The sequence below is a fragment of the Carcharhinus amblyrhynchos genome, chromosome 4 (assembly GCF_965287045.1).
Source record: "Carcharhinus amblyrhynchos chromosome 4, sCarAmb.v2.hapA, whole genome shotgun sequence".
NCBI lineage: Eukaryota > Metazoa > Chordata > Chondrichthyes > Carcharhiniformes > Carcharhinidae > Carcharhinus > Carcharhinus amblyrhynchos.
This window is the reverse complement of record NC_137327.1, coordinates 61,427,929-61,453,949: the sequence shown is the minus strand read 5'-3', so window position 1 is coordinate 61,453,949 and position 26,021 is coordinate 61,427,929. Positions and strand designations below refer to the sequence as shown.

The 26,021-nt window shown below is 43.3% G+C and overlaps 1 protein-coding gene across 6 annotated transcripts in view; it reads left to right on the top strand.

Annotated features, from left to right (window-relative positions):
• The window catches only part of cnot1 (CCR4-NOT transcription complex, subunit 1), a 188,800-nt gene that overhangs the window by 142,088 nt on the left and 20,691 nt on the right, over positions 1-26,021 (top strand). For all 6 annotated transcript variants that reach the window (XM_080187255.1, XM_080187259.1, XM_080187254.1 and 3 more), the window contains 6 exons: positions 1,048-1,344; positions 16,562-16,702; positions 16,793-16,897; positions 18,087-18,206; positions 22,057-22,248; positions 22,516-22,658. In XM_080187255.1, coding sequence (XP_080043381.1) covers positions 1,048-1,344; positions 16,562-16,702; positions 16,793-16,897; positions 18,087-18,206; positions 22,057-22,248; positions 22,516-22,658 — 998 coding nt within the window. The remainder of the gene's footprint in view (positions 1-1,047; positions 1,345-16,561; positions 16,703-16,792; positions 16,898-18,086; positions 18,207-22,056; positions 22,249-22,515; positions 22,659-26,021) is intronic.

The window sequence follows — 26,021 nt, the reverse complement described above, 5'->3', positions numbered from 1 at the left end:
TGATTCCACATTTCAGCTTCCCTCTTTGCACTTCTCAAATTATTGCATGTTTTCAGAATGAATCCTTTAAAAGTACATGGCCAAAATAATGACCAATTTTAAAAGTAAAATGTTGTGTCCTGGTTTTCAATGTCAATCGTGATTTAGTTGGCAGCATTTTCGCCTTTGTGTCGGAACATTGTGGGTTCTAGTCCCATGCCAAAAATTAGCACAAAAGTCTGGGCTGACACCCCAGTGCGGTAAAGAGGGACTGTTGCACTGTCAAAGGTGGTGATGAGACTAATGTTCATCTGTACTCTCAAGTGGATGTAAAGATCCCATGGCATTCCTTCACGCAAGAACAGGGAATTATCCCAAGGTGAACTGGCCAGTGCTTAACTTGCTTTTATGATTTTGATTAATGTCTGTTTAGTCATTATCACATTGATGTTTATTAGTAGCTTGCTGTTTGCAAATTAGCTGATACTTTTGTAAGAAATGTGACCACACACCATTTTTTTTAAAAAAAAGAGCATTTTGAAGGAAAGTATGACCACCACCGATGCCAGTTCACCATTTTTCTCCCACTTCCACTTACTAGGTCTCCCCAACCTATTTTCTTGGTCTGAGAGTTCCCCATGGCCACTAGATTTGTCTCTGAGGAGGTGGAAGAGACTCTTTTCCCCTATGCTGTTGTTGCTTTCCATTATGGCTCATTACTAGGGAGCATTGCCTTTATTTTTCACACTTGGCCTTGCTTCCTGTCACTTATTAGTTGGGCTGACAAAACAGTCTGATTTGGAACCAGGTTGCACTACAGTGTATACTTTTAAATACAAAGGATAGATTCATGCATTTTGGGGTTACATTGTTAATGCCTTTCATGTGGTGATTGCATTAATGCTAAAACAGAAGATTTGTAGATTCACCTTGCAGTAATACAAAATTCAGTTCAAGGAGTGTTTTATTAATTTTAAATGCAGAAACATATGCTTGCTCAAATCATTTGGGTAAAGTGTCACTTATTTAATGACTCTGTTTAATGTTTAACCTGGTTTTTCTTTTCAGATCCCTTTATTCCAAGCTCACCCTCAACTGAAGTCATACGTGCGGCAGGCAATAGAACGTGCTGTGCAGGAGCTTGTTCATCCTGTTGTTGACCGTTCCATCAAGATTGCCATGACCACATGTGAACAGATAGTCAGGAAGGATTTTGCCCTGGATTCTGAGGAATCACGGATGCGAGTTGCAGCCCATCACATGATGCGGAATCTCACGGCAGGAATGGCAATGATTACATGCAGGGAGCCATTACTAATGAGCATTGCTACCAATCTAAAGAACAATTTTGCCACTGCATTACGGGTTAGTAAATCTGACTTTGATTTGGCATGTACTTCTCTAAACTTGCAGTTAGGTCAGTTTTTGCTGAAATTTGCTGTGCTCTTAACTGGAGACAACATGATGCAAAGATAAGTGGAGGGGCAGGTGGTATTGTGGAGGCGGGCAAGCTGCAGGACAATTTGGACAGGTTAGGAGAGTGGCCAAAAAGTGGCAGATGCCATGGAATGTGGGAAAACGTGAAGTTATGCGCTTTGGTAGGAAGAATAAAGACAGACTATTTTCTGAATGGAGAGAGAATTTAAAAATTGGAAGCACAGAGGGACTTGTAAAATCCTAGTTCAGGATTCTCAGTTAACAGGCTGAGTTGGTAGTTAGAAAAGCAAATGCAATGTAGTATTCAGTTTGAGAGGACGAGAATACAAAAACAGGGATGTACTGCCAAAGCTTTATAAGGCTCTGGGAAATAGCGAGGCATCTTGAGGGGAATTGCTTGATAGAGCAGACGCAGCACAGTTTCGTTAAAGGGAGGTCGTGTCTGACAAATTTACTGGAGTTCTATGAGGATGTGTCTAGGGCGGTGGATAGAGGAGAGCCGGTGGATGTGGTCTGTCTTGATTTTCAGAAGGCGTTTGACAAGGTACCTCACAAGAGGTTATTGCAGAAGGTCAGGGGACGTGGAGTTGGGGGTAGGGTGTTAACGTGGATGGAGGACTGGTTGTCAAATAGGAGGCAGAGAGTGGGGGTCAATGGGTGCAATTCGGATTGGCGGATGGTGACTAGTGGAGTGCCCCAGGGGTCGGTGCTGGGGCCTCAGCTATTTACCATTTATATAGATGATCTGGAGGAGGGAACCGAGTGTAGGGTGTCGAAATTTGCTGATGACACCAAGATTGGAGGAAAGGCAAATTGCGCGGAGGGTGTGGAGAGTCTACAGAAGGATCTAGATAGGCTGGGCGAATGGGCCAGGAAATGGCAAATGGAATTTAATGTAGGCAAGTGCGAGGTGGTCCACTTTGGTAGGAATAATGGTAGGAAGGATTATTACTTACGTGGCGAAAAACTGCAGCAGGCGACGGTGCAGAGGGACCTCGGGGTCCTTGTGCATGAGTCGCAAAAACCCAGCTTGCAGGTGCAGCAGGTGGTCAGGAAGGCGAATGGGATGCTGGCCTTCATAGCGAGGGGGATTGAATATAAAAGTAGGGAGGTCTTGCTGCGGCTGTATAGGGCATTGGTGAGGCCGCAGCTGGACAGCTGTGTGCAGTTTTGGGCACCGTACTTATGCAAGGATATTTTGGCCTTGGAGGGAGTGCAGAGGAGGTTTACTAGGCTGATGCCGGAGTTGAGGGGGTTGAGCTATGAGGAGAGGCTGAATAAACTAGGCTTGTACTCGTTAGAGTTTAGAAGAATGAGGGGAGATCTCATTGAGACGTATAAGATGATGAATGGGATGGATAGGATAGAGGTGGAGAGACTCTTCCTGCTCAAAGGATAGTAGGACTAGGGGGCACAGCCTCAAGATAAAGGGGGGGTGGGGTGCGGTTTAGAATGGAGTTGAGGAGGAACTTCTTCACTCAAAGGGTGGTGAATCTCTGGAATTCTCTGCCCGTTGAAGTGGTGGAGGCTACCTCGCTAAATATTTTTAAGATGCGGGTTGATGGGTTTTTGATAAGAGAGGGGATTAAGGGTTATGGGGAGAGGGCAGGAATGTGGAACTGAGCCATGACAGATCAGCCATGATCTTATTGAATGGCGGGGCGGGCTCGAGGGGCTAGATGGCCTACTCCTGCTCCTATTTCTTATGTTCTTATGTTCAGACCATGTTTGGAGTATTGTGAGCAACATTGGGCCCCATGTCTAAGGAAGGATGTGCTGGCTCTGGTGAGTATATCGAGGAAGTTCATGAGAATGACCCCAAGAATGAATGTGTATGAGGAGCATTTAAGAATCCTTGGTCTGTACTCAATGGAATTTTTGAAGAATAGAGTGGACTAATGAAGAGATATTTCCATTAGTAGGAGAGACTGGGATCTGAGGGCACAGCCTCAGGATAATGGGATGACCATTTGGAACCAAGATGAGGGGGAATTTCTTCAGCCAGAGGGTGGTGAATCTATGGAATTTATTGTCTCAGAAGGCTATAGAGGTCAGGTCATTGAGTGTATTTAAGATAGAAATATGTAAGTTCTTGATTGGTATGGGGGCCAAAGGTTACAGGGAAAAGGTAGGGCAATGGGGTTGAGAAACATAGCCATGACTGAATGGCAGAACAGACTCGATGGGCCAAATAGCCTAATTATGCTGTGATGTCTTAAAGAACAAAGAACAACCCAGCACAGGAAACAGGCCCTTCGGCCCAACGAGCCCGCGCCGCCGCATCACCCTACACCTATTCTACCCTGCGTGCCTACGAATGGAACCCCTAACTTAGCCAGATTCAGGGGAGAATAGTGTCAATTTGGTAAAACCAGTCAGCCTAAGAGCACATCTTTGGGGTGTGGGAGGAAACCGGAGCGCCTGGAGGAAACCCAAGCAACCACAGGGAGAATGCACAAACTCCCACAGACACAGGCCCAAATCCATGTATCTGCACAGCTAGCAGTGCTAGTCACCAAGCTGTTGCAGCGCCCGTCTACCGGTCCAGGATCAAGCACACACACCGACACGAAGTACTAGGCCACTCCCGGAACCTCCAAGAGCAGCCCACGCACGACCCACCGTGTGCATGCTCCTCGTTTGCCCCTCGAGGTGGCCTAACATAACCTCTGTGGAAAGGAAACCAGATTCTCAATTAGTTCTGATCTTTTTCCAGTGCCAGTCTGTAGAGTAGCTTAAATCAAGGGCAGGTCTTCAGAGTGTACCATCAACTACGTGAGAGTGAAGAATAAAATATTCCTCAGGGTTTGGGTCTGTCTCCTTAATGAGTAGGTTTCATAGTGTTAACTAATATTTTGGCAATGCTTTGATTTAATTTATTGTCACATGTATAGTGAAAAGTATTTTATTGCGGCATACAAGGAAAGGAGAGTGCAGAATGTCATAGCTAACGTGTTGAGAAAGATCAACTTAATGCATGGTAGGTCCTTTCAAAAGTCTGATGGCAGCAAGGAAGAAGCTGTTCGAGTTGGTTGGTATTGACCTCAGACTTTTTTTTATCTCTTTCCCAACGGGAAAAGGTAGAAGAGAGAACGTCTGGGGTGCGTGGGGCCCTTAATTATGCTGGCTGCTTTGCCAAGGCAGCAGGAAGTGTAGACAGTCAATGGATGGGAGGCTGGTTTGTGTGATGGTTTGGGCTACATTCACGACCTTTTGTAGTTCCTTGCAGTTTTGGGCAGAGCAGAAGCCATACCAAGCTGTGATACAACCAGGAGGAATGCTTTCTGTGGTGCATCTGTAAAAGTTGGTGAGAGTCGTAGCTGACATGCCAAATTTCCTTAGTCTTCTGAGAAAGTAGAGGCATTGGTGAGCTTACTTAACTATAGTGTCAGCATGGGGGGGATCAGGGCAGGTTGTTGGTGATCTGGGCACCTAAAAACTTGAAGCTCTCGACCATTTCTGTTTTGTCCTCATTGATATAGACAGGGGCATGTTCTCCATTATGCTTCCTGAAATCACTGACGATCTCCTTTAGTTTTGTTGACATTGAGGGAGAAATTATTGTTACTGCACCAGTTCACCAGATTCTCTATCTCATTCTGTACTCTGTCCTGTCATTGTTTGAGATCCGACCCACTACGGTTCGAGTTGGAGAAGTTCAAGGTTCAGTCGCAGAGGGAGGGGCTGAAGCCGGCTGTGGAGTTTGGAGATGAGTTTCATAAGAATAATGGTGTTGAAGTCTGAGCTGTAGTCAGTAAGTCTAACATTGGTGTCCTTGTTATCGAGGTGTTCCAGAGTTGAGTGCAGGGCTTGGAGATGGCGTTTGCTGTGGACCTTTGCAGTGGTAGGCAAAATGTAGTGGATCTAGACAGTTCGGGAGGCTGGAATTGATTTATATCATGACTAACCTTTCGAAGCACTTCATAATGATGGATGTCAGAGCCACCGGATGATGGTCATTAATGGCATGCTGCTTGGCTTTTCTTTGGTACTGAGGTGATGGTCATCTGTATGAAACAGATAGGGACCTCAGATTGTTATAAAAAGAGGTTGAAGGGTCTGTGAATACCCCCATCAGCTGATCTGCACAGGATCTGAATGCTTGTCCAAATATTCCATCCGGGCAAGTTGCTTTCCGTGAGTTGACCGTGAAAGCTGTTCTGACATCTGCAGTGGTGACCTCAGATACAGGTTCATCCAAGGCTTGCAGGGTGGAGGGTGTGCTCTCACTGACCTTTTGCTTAAAACAAGGTGTAGAATGCATTGAGTTCATCAGGGAGGGGTGTGTTAGTGCTGGCAATTTTACATGTCTTCATCTTCTAGCCTGTTAAGTCTTGCAGACCTTGCCATAGTTGACAGGGGTCTGTGTGGCTAGTCTGAGACTCTAGCTTGGTCCGGTACTGTCTTGGCATCTTTAATGGATTTCCTTAGATAGTGTTTGGCTTTCTTTTATAGGTCAGGGTCACCTGAATTGATTGCCTCAGACCTAGACTTCAGCAAGCAGTGGATATCCCTGTTCATCCATGGTTTCCAATTGGGAAACATGCAGATTTGCTTCTTTGGTGCACAGTCTTCTCTACACTTTTGAATGAAGTCAGTTACTGTAGTGGCATACTCGTTCAGGCTAGTTGTAGAGTTTTTAAATACTGACCAATCCACTGACTCTAAGCACATAGGAGATCATCTGATTCCTCAGAACTACATTGCACGACTTTCTTTGAAGGATTCTCCTGCTTCAGTTTTTGCGTGTAAGCCAGGAGCACAGCTTTGTGATCTAATTTGCCAAAGTGTGGGTGGGTGATAGAGCAGTAGACATGTTTGATATTTGTGTAGCAGTGGTCTAGGATGTTTGGGACTCTGGTGGAACAGGAGGCGTGTTGGTACTAACTTGGTAGTACGCTCTTGAGCTTGGCCCGATTTGACATCCCTGGCCACAGTGAACAAGGCCTCGGGATGTTTTGTCTCAAGACTGTTTGTAGTGGTGTATGTTTAATCCAATGCGATCTTCACATCGTGTGTAAACTGAACCCCTGCAGAAGGTAGTGAGGCAGCTTTTTAGTCTGGGTATTCTAGGTCCAAGGAGCAGAAACTCACCAGCGTTGCTATGTCTAGGCACCATGCAGTGTTTATCAGGAAGCGGATTGTATCTCCCCTAGCCTGGTCTGAGACCGTTGTACGGTCCTTTCGATGGATTGAGAAGCTCTCTGGTTGTAGGGCACAGTCCGATGAAGCAGGAATGAGTTGCGTCTCTGTGAAACAGAGCCCACAACGGTCCAATGCAATTGGAGTTCTGAAGTTAAAATAACTTGTCTGCTTGGTTACTTCCAGAAAAACACTCTGCATATATTACAAGCTAACCATTACCCACCTCACATCAGCATCTAAGGTGTATTCATGATTATCACTCATAGTTACAAATGGGTTTGAATCCCAAAATAGACGTGCTGCAGCTGAATGAAAACTATTTGATATAAAACTGCACACACAATGCAGTCACACAAAAGGACAATTTGAACATAAAACCTCGGTAGTGGCAGATGGAGGCTGCTGATTTTGAGAACTAAAGGTGAATTGAACATAAAATTAGTACAATCAGAAGGGAGGAGTTGGATATAGGTGTGTTAAATTTGAAACCAAGTTGGGTATTTTTAAAAATAATTTTAATGGGTCAGATTTGAGATATATTGGAGCAATGTGAAGTTAAATTGGTATGCAGGTATAGCATCTCATCCTGCACACTCGGGACCAAGGCCATGCCAAATTTCAGGTCAGGCTGTGGGCAAATCGGGTCAAGCTGGGCCAGGGTGGGATAAATGGTCGCTTAGAGCTGGAATAGAGCAACACACCAAGTGGGGAAACCAATAGCAAGGTTGGATCCACAATTCAGGGCCTAGCCAAATTGTCCAGCTAAGATTTCAATTTTACTGAAAACTGCTTATAAGGTTTTTAAAAATGTCTGACTGGTTTTTCTGTAGTCAGATTTGAGGTGCACTCTCTCTCTCTCTCTCTCTAGGTATTTATACTTCCTTCATTGCTCTGTAGTGCAGTGTCTGCTTGAATTCTGACTTCAACACTCGCATTTCTACTGGTTTTACTGTTTTTTTTAATTTCCCATTTGTTTCTCTGCACTACTTTTAAACCTGTGATGGTACATTCCAACCAACATAGGCTACGCTATGGTGCTAAAGAATAACTTTGGCTTTAATTATGAGCACAGCTGATAATTGATGTGCTCATTCAAGCCAAGGGACAATTTAAATGTTAGGCTTGTTACTAACCAGCCTATACATTCAGATCGATCTTTATGCCAGTAAGGTTTTATATTGTTGCTGTTTTCTAATCCATATTGAGTAATTTCCAGATCACTTTCCTACATTGGATACACTCTCTAGCACAAAACCAGCTAAATAATGTACTATAGGAAGGGTATGCTTCCTTACAGTTGTTTGCGTTGGAGGTTTCTGTGTAATGTCCAACCCAGATTTATAAGGTTCTTGCTATTTTTAGCATCTAGTTTTCTAAGAGTACATCATAAGATATATTGAAGTCCCTTGTCTTTTGCAATGCAAATACAGCAAATTAGTCGATGATTTGCGAAACTTGAGCAAGGAGTTAAGTTGTGCTGAGGCAGAGACGTGTAACATGATTTGCTTAGTTATATTTAATTTAACTTTTCAATTCATCAGTGTTTCAAGACAATTAAGAAACAGGTTGCTGAGTCAATTGGCATCTTCATTTGACTTACATCGACTACAAAAGAAACAGACTGCATTTATAAATAACTTAATAGTAAAGCAGATTATGGTTCACTGTGTTTGACGGGTTGCTTACTATTGCTACTATATATTAGTTGAATGAGCAACTAAACTTAAGAATATTTAAGTCTGAATTGAAGCTGACAGTGATCACACCTGCCAACTTAAAAGACCTTGTAAAACCATTTGTTCTGAATCAAAAGGGTTATGCATGACCATAACCCTTTTTGAGCAGTAATCGCTACTGAAACCACTTTGAGAACTGAAAGATAAAGACTGAGGCCAAATAGGTTTTGAGCCAAAATAAGTTGAGGTATTTAACTGCAGAGAGTGATTTTAACATGGAGATGCTGGAGGAGTGGGAGTAGTTTGCACAGGACTGTATTTGGAGTTTGAGAAGTGAAAAGAGAATGTTTTGGCTCCTAGAAACACTGATCATTGAAGTGCATTAAAGCAGAGAATGATGAGAAAGATTGGGTGCTAAAGGTAAAATTACGGAAGAACGCAGGGTTTGAATAGTTTTCTGGCTGGAGTCTATTTGGGAATGAATAAGACTGCCATTTCGATTTGGTTGTACAGCCATAGCTTTTCAGGGTTCCAGTCCCACATTCGGTGTGCAACAAAGATTGGGACTGGCAAATCCAGACAGTAGTTGTATGTTCCTTCATAGCCTGGCATGTGTATCCCTTGCTCTCCTACTATCATCAAGCCAAGGGATCAACGCTAGCTCAATAAAGAGTGTAGGAAGCAGCACCAGCCATCTCTAAATATCTTTGTCCTGGCGATGAAGCTGTTGCACAGTGCTACTTGCATGCCAAACAGTAGTTGCAGTATGCAATAACCAGAGCTAGTGGTCTCATGACCTACTGATAAGGTCAAAGCTCTGCTGTCCAATGACATCCAATCATGAATGGTGCTGGGCACTTAAACACACAATAGGAGGATGTTGCTCCACGGATATAAGAACATAAGAACTAGCAGCAGGAGTAGGCCGTCTGAAACCTCGAGTCTGTTCCTCCTTTTAATGAGATCATAATCTTTTCGTAGACTCAGCTCCACTTATCTGCCCACGCACCATAACCCTTAATTCCTTTACTCTTCAAAATTGTATCTGTCCGTGCCTTTAAAAACATTCAATGAGAGCCTCAACTGCTTCACTGGGCAGGGAATTCCAGAGATTCACAACCCTTTGGGTGAAGCAGTTCCTCTCCAACTCAGTCCTAAATCTGCTTCCCCTTATTGTGAGGCCATGCTCCCTAGTTCTTGTTTCACCTACCAGTGGGAATAACTTCCCTGCTTCTTTCTTATCTATTCCTTTCATAATATTGTATGTTTCTATAAGATCTCCCCTTATTTTTTGAGTCCCAATGAGTATAGCCCTTGTCTACTCAATGTTTCATCAGGCAACTTTCTCAACTTCAGAATCAACCTAATGAATCTTTTCTATAGCCCCTCCAGTGCCAGTATATCCTTTCTCAAGTGAGGAAACCGAAACTGTACACAGTATTCCAGGTGTGACCTCACCAGCACTTCATACAGCTGCAACGTAACCTCACTGTTTTTAAACTCCATCCCTCTGGCAATGATGGACAAAATTCTATTTTCCTCAATTATCTGCTGCACCTGATGCCAACTTTGTAATTCATGCACAAGGACACCCAAGTCCCTCTGCTCAGCAGCACGCTGCAATTTTTAACATTTAAATAATGGTCTATTTTGTGTTTGTTCCTGCCAAAATGGATGACCTCACATTTACGTTGTATTCCAGCTGCCAGACCCTTGCCCATTCACTTAAACTGTCTGTATCCCTTTGCAGCCTTTCAGCATCCTTTGCACACTTTGTTCTGCCATTCACCTTAATGTCATTTGACACATCACACTTGGTCCCCAACTCCAAATTATCTATGTAAGTCGCAAACAATTGCGGTCCCAACACTGAGCCCTGAGGCACACTACTCGTCACTGCCAACCAGAAAAAACATCCGTTTACCCCCACTCTTTGCTTTTTGTTAGCTAACCAATTAGCTATCCATGCTAATACATTACTTGTAAAACTGTGCACCTTTATCTTGTGCAGCAGCCTTTGGTGCGGCACCTTGTAAATGCCTTCTGGAAATCCAGATACACCACATCCACAGGTTCCCTATTGTCCACCACGCATGTAATGTTCTCAAAGAATTCCACCAAATTAGTCAAACATACCCTACCCTTCATGAACCCATGCTGCGCTTTCCCAATGGGACAGTTTATAACTAGATTTCTCACTATTTCTTCTTTGGATAGATTCAAGCATTTTCCCTACACAGAAGTTAAGCTAACTGGCTTATAGTAACTTGCCTTTCGTTTACCCCCTTTTAAACAGTGGTGTCACATCTGTTGTTTTCCAATCTGGGAACCACTCCAGAAGCCGCCAAATTTTAATAAATTGCCACAAGTGCATTTGCTATTACCCCCATCATCTCTTAGTAGCCTGGGATGCATTCCATCAGGGCCAGGAGCCTTGTCTACCTTTAGCCTCATTAGCTTGCCCAACACTATCTCTTTAATAGCTTCCAAGTCCTCACTGCCATTGCCGCTATGTCATCAATTTTTGTCATATTATTTGTCTTTCCACTATGAAGACTGACACAAATGCTTCAACCATTTCCTCATTTCCAGTTATTCCATTCCCCTTCTCATTATCTAAAGGACCAGTGTTTACTTTAGCCACACTCTTTCATTTTATATATTTGTAGAAACTTTTGCTATCTGTTTTTATATTCTGAGCTAGTTTACTCTCCTAATCCATCTTTTTTATAGCTTTTTTCATGGCTTTCTGTTAACCTTTAAAAATTTATCAATCCCCCAGTTTCTACTAATCTTTCCCACTTTGTATTCATTTTCTTTCAATTTCATGTCCTCCATTTCCTTAGATACCCATGGCTGATTATCTCTTTTTCGATAGTAGTCATGATGTGGAAATGCCGGCGTTGGACTGGGGTAAACACAGTAAAAAGCCTGACAACACCAGGTTTAAGTCCAACCGATTTATTTGATAGTACACTCACTAGCTTTCGGGGTTAGTCCCTTCGTCAGGTGAATGGAGAGTTCAGAACTCCTATTGTAGCCTCCTTTGTTTAAACACAAGACACGGGTATTGAATTTTACCTTCTCTCGCGCCATCTGCGTTTTAAATTCAACCATGTGATTGTTTCTTCTGAGCGAATCCCTAACTGTCAGATCATTAATTATTCCTGTCTCATTACATAGGACCAAAGCTAGGATAGCTTGCTCCTTCGTAGGTTCCATGATATACTATTCAAGGGAACTATCATGGATACGTTCTATAAACTCTACCTCAAGGCTATCTTGACTGACGTGTAGGTTAAAATCCTCATGATAATTGCTGCTCCAGTTTTACATGCATCAGTTATTTCTTTATTTCTTGCCCCACTGTGATATCATTATTTGGTGGCCTATAGGCTATGCCTGTCAGTGACTTTTTCCTCACTATTTCTAATTTCCACCCAAATGGATTCAACCTTTTTTTTGCCATAGAACCTATAACATCTTTCACTACTGCCCTGATGTTATCCTTAATATATCAGAGTTCAACCACCTCCCTTACCTTCCTGTGTGTTCTGAATAACCTGATACCCTTGAATATTTAACTCCCAGTTGTGACCATCCTGCAACCACGTCTCTGTAATGGCCAGCAAATCATACTCCTATCCCCATTCTCTATGATGGGAAAGCTCAGCAACTGAATGCAAAAGTCAAGGGGCTTGCAGCTGTCTTCAATCAGAAATGCAAAATGGGTGGTCCATCTCAGTCTCCTGCGACCTGCAGTATCATAGATGTCAGTCTTCAACCAATTCCATTTAGTTTACATGATATCATGAAATGACTGAAGGCAGAGAACACTGTAAAGGCTCTGAGCTCTGATAACATTTGGGCAGTAGTACTGAAGACTTGTGTCTCAGAACTAGCTGTGCCCCCAGCCTACCTGCTCCAGCAGAGCGACAACACTGGCACCTATGTGGCAATGTGGAAAATGGCCCAGGTACAAAATAGTAGCAGAAGTAGGCCTTTTGGGCCCTTGAGCCTGCTCTATCATCTGATATGATTATGGCCAATTTGTTGTCTTTCAAGTTCTACATTCCCATCTACCTTTAAAAACCTTTGATTCCCTTGCCCCATGAGAATCTAGATACCTCCGCCTTCAAAATATGAAATGACCCCGCTTCCACTGCCTTCTGAGGATGAGTTCCAGAGTCTGTCAATCCTCTGAGAAAAAAGTCTCTTTCTTTGCCCAAAAAGAGCGACCCCTAATTTTAAAATAGTGCCCTCTATTCTGAACTGACCATGTTTCCATGTCCAAGTTGTCAAGGTAATTTGGGGTCTTGTACACTTCATTCCTCACTCTGAACCTGGCTAATTATTCCTTGTCAAACACACAATCCACTCATTTCAGGTATCAATTTAGTAAACCACCTCTGAACTACTTGCAACACATTTGCGTCCTTCATTAATAAAGACACCAAAACTGCACACAGTAGTCAAGTTTCTGACAAATGCCCTGTATAACTGAGGCATAACATCTTTAATTTTATGCTCAATTGCTCTCTATATAAATTATAGCATTCTGTCAACCTTAATTAATCTGCTGTTCCTGCTTGCTTTTGTGACTCGTGCATTACAACACCTGCACCTCAGAATTCTGCAATAGTTTAAGTAATGCTCTTTATTCTTCCTGCCAAAGTGAACAACTTGATTTGATTTATTATTGTCACATGCATTAGTACACAGTGAAAAGTATTGTTTCTTGTGTACAATACAAACAAAGCATATCGTACGTAGGGAAGAAAAGGAGTGGAGAATAGCTAAGTTGTAGAGAAAGATGAACTTGATGCGAGGTAGGTCCATTTAAAAGTCTGTTAATAGCTGGGAAGAAGCTATTTTTGAGTTGGCTGGTATGTGACCTCAGATCTTTTTATCTTTTTCCGAACAGAAGAAGATGGAAGAGAGAATGTTGAAGTGCAGGGGGTCCTTAATTATGTAGGCTGCTTTTCCGAGACAATGGGAAGTGTAGACAAAGTCGAAGGAAGGCTGGTTTGAGTGATGGACTAGGCTTCATTCATGACTCTGTGTCGTTTCTTGTGGTCTTGGTCAGGGCAGGAGCCACACTGAGTTGTGATTATAACCAGAAAGAATGCTTTCTAAAGTAAAGTTATAAAGTTTGTTTATTAGTCACAAATAGGTTTACATTAACATTGCAATGAAGTTACCATGAAAATTTCTTTATGTGCTACACTCCACCGCCCGTTCGGGTACACAGAATTTAGCGTGGCCAGTGCACCTAGCCAGCACGTCTTTCGGACTACGGGAGGAAACTGAAGCACACTGAAACTGGAGGAAACCCGTGCAGACTCCACATAGAAAGTGATCCAAGCCAGAAATCAAACCTGTGTCCCTGGCGCCGTGAGCTGCAGTGCTAACTACTGTGCCTAGAAAATGGTGGCTTTGTAGAAGTTTGAGAGTTGTAGCAGACATGCCAAATTTCATTTGTCTCCTGAGGAAGTAAAGGCGTTGGTGGGTTTTCTTAACTATGGCGCTGGCATGGAGGGACCAGGACAGGTTGTTGGTGATCTGGACATCTAAAAATTTAAAGCGCTCAACCATTTCTGCTTTGTCCCCATTGTTGAACTAAGGGGCATTTCCCGCACCCCCCGTACATTTCCTGAAGTCGATGACTACTCCTTCGTTTTGTTGACATTGAGGGAGAGATTATTATTGTCGTACTAGCCCACCTGATTGTTGTCAGCCTGCAGCTCCCTCAGTTTGCTCAGTACTACTTCCTTCATAATTGGAATTTCACCACATTCTCTCACCTCCCTTCCACCACCACCACTAATGTTTCTGTGTCCTCTACAGTGGAAAACGAGCAAAATATTTGTTAATTTCGTCTGCTGTCTCCTTGTTAATTGCTGTGAACTCCCCCTTGTCACTCTCCAGAGGACCAACACTCAATTTTTTTCCTTATTAAATAGCTACGGAAATTCTTGTATCCATTTCCCATTTCTAGTGAGCCTCCCCTTCTACTCTAATTTCTTTCTCCTGATTAACCATTTAGTTATCCTTTGCTATTCTTTATATCCTGATCAATTATCTGATCTGCCACTCACCTTTGCATAGTTGTCTGTTTTTCCTCAAGTTTGATACTTTCTGTAAATATCTTAGTTATCCACAGATGGTGGGTCCTCTACTTATAATTTTCATTATATTAGGAATAAGCATATTCCGAAATGTCTCCTTCAGTATCTGAAACTTCTTCTGTATTGATGTATCGTTTAGCCAATGTCCCAGTTCACTATACCTATCTCAGTCATACTCTAAGTTACCATTATTTAATTCTAAAATACTAGTCTTAAACCACAAAAAACAAGACAAATCCAACCTCTCCAATTACCCTCTTATCACAAAATGATGGAAGGCATCATTGTTCCTATCAAGTGGCATTTTCCAGCAATAACCTGCACAATGATGCACAGTTTAGTTCATTTCAGCTTGTCAATCTAATCGCGGTTGAGAGAGCTGAACTCCAGGGGAGATCAAAGTGACTGTCCATGACATAAAGGCAGCATTTTACTGAATGTGGCATCAAGGAGCTCCAGCCAAATTCAAACCATTGGGAATTGGAGAAATCTCTCCACTGGCTGGAGTGATATCTAGCATAAAGGAAGGTGGTTGTGGTTGCTGAAGGTCAATCACTTCAGTTCAAGGGCATAATTGCAGGTACAACCATGTTCAGCTGCTTCATTAATGACCTTCCCTCCATCATAACATCAGAAATGGGCATATTCAGGTTGCATGGTATTCAACACCATTCAAAATAGCCCAGATACTAAAGCAGTCCATTTCTATATGCAGTGAGATCTGGACAACATTTGGGCTTGGACCTTTTTTTAGTGCAATAAACGCTGCATCAGAGTTTATTGCCCATCTCGAACTGGTCATGAACTCGTTGAACTGAGTTGCTTGCTCGGCCATTTCAGAGGATAGTTAAGAGTCAGCCTCATTTCTGTGGGTAATGAGCCACATATAGGCTGGACAGCAGACTCTTCACTAAAAGACATGAGCGAACCAGATGGGTTTTTACAACAATCGACTATGGTTTCATGATCATCATTAAACTTTTCATTCCAGATTTTCTTTATTGAATTCAAATTTCACCGTTTGCCATGTTGGGATTGGAACCTTGGCCCCAAGAGTGTTACCCAGAGTCTCTGGATTACTAGTCCAGAGACAATACTATGATGCCACTGCCTCACCTGTCAAGTGGCAAGTAACATATGTGCCTGGCAATAACCATTCTCAAGAAGCGAGAATCTAACCATCTCTGTCATTGCCATCACTGAATTTCCTGTTATCAGCATCTTGGGGGTTAGCATTGACCAGAAACTGAACTGGCCCAGCCATAAAAGTACTGAGACTACCAGAGCAGGTGAGATTCCATGAAAAACAGGAAAAAAAAGAGATGAGTTGAACAACACAATGTGTCGGGTATTTAACCATCTTCATGGGGAACACGCCAAATGTGACATTCTGCCTGTTGAACAGACTGCCTGTGACTGGGAGTGGATTTGTATGCGCTAACCAGATCAGGCAGCGTTTTGTCACGGTAAGTCATGAATATCTCTGTCATCGGTCCTGGGCGTGCAGTTCATAATACAGGTGAGCATGGCTTGGAGCTTCAAAATCTCCATCTAATATGTGGAATGGACTAATTGAGCTCCCATTCTTAAGCAGCCTGTGGACAGCAAGTAGAAGTGATGCTGGGCTGAGCCCCAAAGCAATTCCCTTTGATATACTTTGACAGGATATATATGCAATAAATTTAAGTTTTGAGGAGGAAGGAAGCAATGCGATTCAAATCTTTAAGATCCTCAGGAGTCTTGACAGAATGGATGTGGAGAGGATGTATCCTCTTGTGGGAGAATCTAGAACCAGGGGGTCATGGTTTAAAAATAAGGGTCGGTCACTAAGACAGAGATGAGGAGAATACTTTTTGAGGGTCGTGAGCCTTTGCAACACTCTTCCTCAAAGGGCAGTGGAAGCAGTCTCTGAATAGTTTTAAAGAAGAGGTAGATTCATAATTAAAAAGATTGTAAAATGTTATCGGAAATAGGTATGAATATGTGATTGAAATTACGATTAGATCAGCCATGATCTTATTAAATGGCAGAGCAAGCTTGAGGAGCCAAATCCACTTCTGCTTCCACTCCTACCTCCAATTCATATGTTCATATTAAGATGATTGTAAATGGACCATTTGATATTTGTATGGTATTCTTTCTTGTGCTGCAATTTACCATCAAGCCCTGAAATGTGTTGTTAATTTGGTCTCTTAGGCTGCATCCCCGCAACAGAGGGAAATGATGGAGCAGGCAGCGGCACAGATAGCACAAGATAACTGCGAGTTAGCATGTTGTTTTATTCAGAAAACAGCTGTTGAAAAGGCAGGCCCTGAAATGGACAAACGGCTTGCAACAGTAAGTTTCTGGTCCTTTTTTTGTTCTGTTCCTGCCCTGGGTTTGTCATTCAGTTAACTTCAGTTAACTTCTTTGTGTTTGCATTTGTAGGAATTTGAACTTCGAAAACATGCCAGACAGGAAGGTCGTCGTTACTGTGATCCTGTTGTGCTCACTTACCAGGCTGAGCGAATGCCGGAGCAAATCAGATTGAAGGTAGAGGTTTAGTTTTCAAATTTTCTGTTTCGATACGCTTTGTAAAGTTGCTTTGCAAGTGTTTAATAGGCAGGTGTAAAAAGCCAACTTGCGTGTTCCTTAAAATGCACTTTGCTCATATGTTTTCTTCTAAAGTAGTCTCAAATTGGTACCAAACTAAGGAATTGCATTAAAATGTAATCTATGTAGCATTTGTGGCTTTAAGGTTTAAATCAGTTATCAGTGTGTGGACCAAATAAAACTGGTCTGCTACTTCTGCATTATAACCCAGTAATCTCAGGTAACATCCTGGAGAAATTGTACAGGTTACCTCTACAAGAAGCCTGGGCAGATAGATTTGCTTCACAACATACATGTGTGGGGAGGCAGTGGGATAGTGGTATTGTCGCTGGACTAGTAATCCAGAGACCCAGGGTAATGCTCTGGAGACCAGGTTTGAATTCCTCCACGGCAGATGGTGAAATTCAATAAAATATGGAATTAAGCATTTAATTATGACCATGAACTGTTGTCAGTTGTTGTAAAAACTCACTTGCCTACCCTTTAGGGAGGGAAATCTGTCCTTATCTGGTCTGGCCTACACATGACTCTAGACCCACAGGAATGTGGTTGACTTAAATGTCCTTGCAGATTAGCAATAGATGCTGGCCCATCCAGCAATGCCCAAATCCCATGAACAAATAAAGACAAACAAGCTCCACTATCTTGAAGATCACTGTGGAACCTTTCTCACTGTATCTTGCCAGTTCCAGAATTGGTGCCAGTTTCCTGAACAGTACTGCCCAACTGTGCATCTCAATCTCTGTGACACAAGTGCACCATTGTATAGGGCTCACATATATGGGCTAAAGAAAATTGCAAAAGCAGGAGAACTTGTGTACTTGGATTCTCAATGAAGGAAGGTTTCTGCAGAGCAGTCTTGTATTACATATGGGGGATGAAGCTTATCTTGGTCCTGATGTGATTATTTAAAACTAGTCTGCTTACTCAGTGCAATGTCCAGGGTACAATGCTGGGTATTGTGTAAATTATTAGTTTACCATATTTCACACCTTGCCCTGCTCATTTACATTGCACTTCTCTGGTCTACACTTCACTCTTGTATGCAAGGTAAAATGGTGACTAGTTTGTGCCAAAGGTGTTTGGGATGTTTTCTATAGGCTATTAATTTTTTTGTTGTATTTCTCAGGTGGGAGGTGTGGATCCCAAACAGCTAGCTGTGTATGAAGAGTTTGCACGCAACATCCCAGGATTTCTGCCCAGCAATGACATCTCACAGCCCACAGGTTTCTTGGCCAAGCCCATGCAGGTAACATGGAGAAATAAAGAACTCCTCTCTCACTCTGCCTTTAATGAAATCTTACTGGCTAATAACTGCTACTATAATGCTGAGTTAAAATGGCACGAAAAATTATTATTTTACACAATTGTCAAGTATGCATAAGAACATAAGAAATAGGAGCAGGAGTAGGCCATCTAGCCCTTCGAGCCTGCCCCGCCATTCAATAAGATCATGGCTGATCTGTCGTGGCTCAGTTCCACATTCCCACCCTCTCCCCATAACCCTTAATCCCATCACTTATCAAAAACCCATCAATCCGTGTCTTAAAAATATTTAGCGAGGCAGCCTCCACCACCTCAACGGGCAGAGAATTCCAGAGATTCACCACCCTTTGAGTGAAGAAGTTCCTCCTCAACTCCGTTCTAAACCGCCCCCCCCTTATCTTGAGGCTGTGCCCCCTAGTCCTACTGTCCTTTCTAAGCAGGAAGAGTTTCTCCACCTCTATCCTATCCATCCCATTCATCACCTTATATGTCTCAATGAGATCTCCCCTCATTCTTCTAAACTCTAACGAGTACAAGCCTAGTTTATTCAGCCTCTCCTCATAGCTCAACTCCCTCAACTCCAGTATCAGCCTAATAAACCTCCTCTGCACTCCCTCCAAGGCCAAAATATCCTTGCGTAAGTACGGCGCCCAAAACTGCACACAGTATTCCAGCTGCGGCCTCACCAATGCCCTATACAGCCGCAGCAAGACCTCCCTACTTTTATATTCAATCCCCCTCGCTATGAAGGCCAGCATCCCATTAGCCTTCCTGACCACCTGCTGCACCTGCAGGCCGGGTTTTTGCGACTCATGCACAAGGACCCCGAGGTCCCTCTGCACCATCACCTGCTGCAGTTTTTCGCCACATAAGTAATAGTCCTTCCTACCATTATTCCTACCAAAGTGGACCACCTCACACTTGCCAACATTAAATCCCATTTGCCATTTCCTGGTCCATTCGCCCAGCCTATCTAGATCCTTCTGCAGACTCTCCACACTCTCCGTGCAAATTGCCGTTCCACCAATCTTGGTGTCATCAGCAAATTTCGACACCATACACTCAGTTCCCTCCTCCAGATCATCTATATAAATGGTAAATAGCTGAGGCCCCAGCACCGACCCCTGGGGCACTCCACTAGTCACCAACCGCCAATCCGAATAGCACCCGTTGACCCCCACTCTCTGCCTCCTATTTGACAACCAATCCTCTATCCACGCTAACACCCTACCCCCAACTCCATGCCCCCTTACCTTCTGCAGTAACCTCTTGTGAAGTACCTTGTCAAACGCCTTCTGAAAATCAAGAAAGACCACATCCACCGGCTCTCCTCTATCCACCGCCCTAGTCACATCCTCATAGAACTCCAATAAATTTGTCAGACACGACTTCCCCTTAACGAAACCGTGCTGCGTCTGCTCTACCAAGCAATTCCCCTCAAGATGCCTCGCTATTTTCTCCTTGATGACGGATTCTAACATTTTACCTACAACAGACGTTAAACTAACCAGCCTATAATTCCCTGCCTTTTGCCTGGCACCTTTCTTAAACAACGGCGTAACATTAGCCGCTTTCCAATCTTCCGGCACTTCCCCGGAATCCAGCGACGTTTGGAAAATAACCACCAAGGCATCCACTATCACCTCCGCCATTTCTTTCAGAATTCATCGTGTGGATTATAGTCTGTCCTAATAATTGATCAGCCAAGGAACTTGGAGACAGCATGCAACATAAAATAATTGAGGAGTTGCAATGACTCGTAATATGGATGGTTATGGTGAATAAGATTTGCAAATTAGGTTGAGGCAACCTTTCACTTTCAAGAGATTTAACATCCCTCGTTATCACTGAGCTGATTTGCGAATGCCTTAAATTTAAAATTTTCATCCATGTTTTCAAATCTCTCCATGGCCTTGCCCTTTTCTATCTCTGTAATTTCAAATTCCACAAATATCTGTGCTCCTCTAATTCCGACCACTTTTGCAGCCCCAATTTCAATTGCTGATTGTCACTGGTAGCTATGCCTTCAACTGTCTAGACTCCAAGTTCTGAAATATATCTCACTATCTCTCCATCTTAATTATCTTCTTTCAGACGCTCCTGGAAACTGCCTGTGACCAAGCTTTTGGTCATCTGACCTAACACCTTATATGATGTGGTATCATAGTTTATTTTATGTAAAGCTCCTGTAAAGTGCCTTGGGACATTTCATTATGTTAAAAGATGCTATATAAATATATTGGGAGGTTGGGCACCAAGGCTTATATATTTTTACTTCATGGATTTTAGTTTGTATCCATACAAGGAATAGGAATGATAAATGGCATGGCGACACAGAGTTGCTGCCTCACAGTGCCAGGGCTGCGGATTTGATTCCATCCTTGTGTGACAGTCTGTGTGGAGTTTGCACATTCTTCCCCTGTCTGCTTGGGATTCCTCTGGGTGCTCTGGTTTCCTCCCACAGTATGAAGATCTGCAGGTTAGATGAATTGACCATGCTAAATTGTCCCTTTGTATCCAAAGATGTGTAGGTCAGGTGGATTAACCATGATTACTGGGATAGGGCAAAGGGCTTGGGTGGTATGCTGTTTTGGACAGTTGTTGCAGACTTAATAGGCTGAAGAGCCTCTTTCCATACTGTAAAAGTTCTAGGGTTCATTCTCTTCAAGTTCTAATCGCTGATGATGGATGTTGTAGCATTTAGCTACCCTTTATCCCTTTCTGTAGTTTTGGAGTATAGTGTCAGTCCCTATTCCTGGTTTCATGACTTGCATCAAAAAGATACGGTTGCCTGACTTTGACAAGGGGTCATCAGCTTGAAAAGTTAACCCAGCTTTCCTCCTTTCAGATTTTTCAGCATCAATTGTATTTTGCTTTTTGTTCGTAATTGATGTCCACATCTCTTCCAGGAACAACAACCTTTTCATTTGCCTTCCTTATCCTATTCACCTTGATCACTACCTGTTTTCTTTATGTTGGATTATGCGGTTGCTTAAACTTGTTTTCGCAGCCGCATCCATTTCCTTCACACTGTCTTCAGCTCCAACTAATTCCATGTGGGTTCTGTTTAAATTCCACCTAACTCATTTAAGACACACCCAGGATTATCACCATAAAATGCAGCATTACTTGTAACCACTGCTGATCTGCTGATTCATTCTTGCTGATTCATGAGGTCTACCCATGCCACTATGGAAAATTTGAATAAAAGATCTTGAGGACTAAATCCTTATTCCCTTCTTCCTAATCATGCATGCTACTTCAGAGTTGCATCCTTTGCTTGGTCACCATGTTCAAACAGCCTTCCACTGCTCCAGATAAGTTTTTAAAACAAAATTATCATGCAAGTTATTAAGGGACAGCTAACCTTTGTGGTTTACATCAGTCACGTGGTCAGGTCAATGTTTGCTCTTTAGTTTGTAATCCTCAACTGGATTCTAAATGCTGTTGGCTGTCAGTTGTAAGCACCTTCATCTGAAATGAAAAACAGATATTGAAATATCCAATTTAAAAGAATGATGCAATCTCTATCACCAGAAAATTAGCCATCAGTTTACAGACTGCATTTTCTGCTACTTTTTGAAGTAAAATACTTCTTAGCAATTTGAGTCAGTTCCATTATTGAACTGCTATATTCTAAAACAAGAAACACGGAAAACTTAGAGTTGCATGGCTGAGTATCAATGTGCATGTCTGTATGGAGTTTTTCAACTTTTTTATATTTAGCGATCAAAGTATTAGCCTAACGTATTTCATACAAAATCCTAAATTTATGCCAATAATTTGTAAGTGCTGTGTTGTGTTCATTCTGGATCTTTGCTTCTTGTTCATAGCAAGCTTGGGCAACTGATGATATTGCACAGATCTACGACAAATGCATCACAGAACTGGAGCAGCATCTACATGCGATTCCACCAACTCTGGCCATGAACCCTCAGGCTCAGGCACTCCGTAATTTACTGGAGGCTGTGGTAATGGCCAGGAACTCCCGTGATGCTATTGCTGCTCTAGGCCTCTTGCAAAAGGTAAGTACAGTCCAACCCCTGAATCATTTACTTAAGTTATCCAGTTGTCAATTCAGCTTCCAGTGATAGCTTATTATTAAAGTGATTACATAAGAAACGAGCCATCTTTTCAAATATTCTTTACTGTTGTAATGCCTTTTTACTTGGATGTTTCAAGCTTTGGTTCCAACAAATATTCGAAGCCACTAGCAAAGTTCTAATCTTTGTGATTTTTTTCAATTGTGCAATATTTGAGAAAATTAAAATAGGTTCTGCTTTAATTTAAAGGCTGTTGAGGGACTGCTGGATGCCACAAGTGGTGCAGACCCAGATCTCTTGCTTCGTTATCGCGAATGCCATTTGTTGGTTTTGAAAGCCCTGCAGGATGGTCGTGCCTATGGGTCTCAGTGGTGTAATAACAAAATCACCAGGTATGCAACAGATGGCAGTGATATTTTATTACTTTTTCACTTTACAGCTCGCTCTGCAAGAGAGTGCATATTAAAGTACATATTGTAAGATATAGGAGCAGAATTAGGCCATTCGGCCCACTGAGTCTGCTCTGCCATTCAGTCATGGCTGATAAGTTTCTCAACCTCATTCACCTTTTCTCTGAAAACTTTGATCCCCTTACTCAAGAACCTATTTCTGTCATAAATACACACAGTCACCTGCCCCCCTCAGCCTTCTGTGACAGTTTCATAGATTCATTGCCCTTTGACTGAAGAAATTCTTCTTCATGGCACTAAAGGTCTTCCCTGAATACACGAAGCATTCGGAATAAAGTGAATGAGCTGGTGACGCAGATCAGCACAAATGGATATGATCTGGTGGCCATTACAGAGACGTGGCTGCAAGGTGACAGGGACTGGGAGCTGAATGTCCAGGGGTATCAAGTGTTTAGGAAGGATAGGCAGGAGGAAAAGAGGGGGGCGTAGCTCTGCTGATTAAGGATAGCATCAGGGTGGTAGTAAGGGATGATATAGGAGCCAAAGAGCAGAAAGTGGAATCGTTGTGGGTGGAGATTAGGAACAGCAAAGGGAGGAAGATGCTGGTGGGTGTCGTTTATAGGCCCCCAAATAATGATCTGGAGGTGGGGCAGGCTGTTAACGCGCAAATAAGTGCGGCGTGCAGGAACGGAACGGTGATAATTATGGGGGATTTCAATCTACATATTGATTGGTCGACCCATGTTGGATGCGGTGGGCTTGAGGAAGAGTTCTTGGAATGCTGCCGGGATAGTTTCCTCGAACAGTGTGTGTTGGAGCCGACGAGGGAGCGAGCTATCTTGGATCTGGTGTTATGTAATGAGGTGGGTAGAATTAGGGACCTTGTGGTGAAGGATCCTCTTGGGAAGAGTGATCATTGTATGGTGGAGTTTCTGGTGCAGATGGAGGAGGAGAAAGTGGGTTCCCGGACATGTGTCCTTTGTTTGAACAGAGGGGAGTACGGTAGGATGAGAGAGGAGTTGGCGAATGTTGATTGGGGGAGCGCGTTGGAAGGTAGGTCTGCTGAAGAACAGTGGAGGATCTTGAAGGAAATCTTTCTTGGTGCTCAGCAGAAATTTATTCCGATGGTTAAAAAGGATCGTAGGAGGAGAGATAATCAGCCATGGATAACGAAGGAGGTAAAGGAAAGTGTTAAATTAAAAGCGGATGAGTTTAGAGTAGCTAAGAGTAGTGGGCGATAAGAGGATTGGGAGAGGTTTAAATGTCAACCAAGAATGATAAAGAAGGGTAGGATAAACTATGAAGCTGGGCTAGCGCTCGCTATAAAAAAGGATAGCAAGAGTTTTTATAAATATATAAAAAGGAAGAGGCTGGCTAGGGTGAACGTTGGACCCTTAGAGGATGAGAGGGGGGACTTAATGGTAGGGGATGGGGAAATGGCTGAGGCCTTGAATAACTTTTTTGTTTCGGCCTTCACGGAGGAGGACGTGAATAATTTGCCAGGTGTTAGCGATGGAAACATGGTAGGAGTGGAGGGCCTGAATGACATTACTGTTACGAGAGAGGCAGTGCTCGACAGACTGGAGGGGCTGATTGTGGACAAGTCCCCAGGACCGGATGGAATGCATCCAAGGGTTCTGAAAGAAATGGCGGAGGTGATAGTGGATGCCTTGGTTATTTTCCAAACGTCGCTGGATTCCGGGGAAGTGCCGGAAGATTGGAAAACGGCTAATGTTACACCGTTGTTTAAGAAGGGTGGCAGGCAAAAGGCAGGGAATTATAGGTCGGTTAGTTTAACGTCTGTTGTCAGTAAAATGTTAGAATCCGTGATCAAGGAGAAAATAGCGAGGCATCTTGAGGAGAATTGCTTGATAGAGCAGACGCAGCACGGTTTCGTTAAGGGAGGTCGTGCCTGACGAATTTATTGGAGTTCTATGAGGATGTGTCTAGGGCGGTGGATAGAGGAGAGCCGGTGGATGTGGTGTTTCTTGATTTTCAGAAGGCGTTTGATAAGGTGCCTCACAAGAGGTTATTACGGAAGGTCAGGGAGCATGGAGTTGGGGGTAGGGTGTTAGCGTGGATAGAGGATTGGCTGTCAAATAGGAGGCAGAGAGTGGGGGTCAATGGGTGCTATTTGGTTGATGACTAGTGGAGTGCCCCAGGGGTCGGTGCTGGGGCCTCAGCTATTTACCATTTATATAGATGATCTAGAGGAGGGAACCGAGTGTATGGTGTCGAAATTTGCTGATGACACCAAGATTGGTGGAACGGCAAATTGTGCAGAGGGTGTGGAGAGTCTGTAGAAGGATCTAGATAGGCTGGGCGAATGGGCCAGGAACTGGCAAATGGAATTTAATGTTGGCAAATGTGAGGTTGTCCACTTTGGTAGGAAGGACTATTACTTACCTGGCGAAAAACTGTAGCATGCGACGGTGCAGAGGGACTTCGGGGTCCTTGTGCATGAGTCGCAAAAACCCAGCCTGCAGGTGCAGCAGGTGGTCAGGAAGGCAAATGGGATGCTGGCCTTCATAGCGAGGGGGATTGAATATAAAAGTAGGGGGGTCTTTTTGCAGCTGTGTAGGGCACTGGTGAGGCTGCAGCTGGAGTACTGTGTGCAGTTTTGGTCGCCGCACTTACGCAAGGATATTTTGGCCTTGGAGGCAGTGCAGAGGAGGTTTACTAGGCTGATACCGGAGTTGAGGGGTTTGAACTATGAGGAGAGACTGAATAAACTAGGCTTGTACTCGTTAGAGTTTACAAGAATGAGGGGAGATCTCATTGAGACATATAAGATGATGAATGGGATGGATAGGATAGAGGTGGAGAGGCTCTTCCCGCTCAGAAAGGACAGTAGGACTAGAGGGCACAGCCTCAAGATAAAGGGGGGGGTGGCGGTTTAGAACGCAGTTGAGGAGGAACTTCTTCACTCAAAGGGTGGTGAATCTCTGGAATTCTCTGCCCGTTGAAGTGGTGGAGGCTGCCTCGCTAAATATATTTAAGACGCGGGTTGATAGGTTTTTGATAGGCAAGGGGATTCAGGGTTATGGGGAGAGGGCGGGAATGTGGAACTGAGACATGACAGATCAGCCATGATCTTATTGAATGGCGGGGTAGGCTCGAGGGGTTAGATGGCCTACTCCTCCTATTTCTTATGTTGTTTACTCTGAAGCCATGCCCTCTGATCCTAGTCTCTCCTACTAATGGAAGTATCTTCCCATTAGTCCATTCTATTCAGGCCTTTCAGTAATCTAAGTTTCAATGAGGTCCCCCTCCATTGAGTACAGATCCAAAGTCCTCAAATGCTCCTCATACGTCAAGCTTTTCATTCCTGGGATAGTTCTTGTG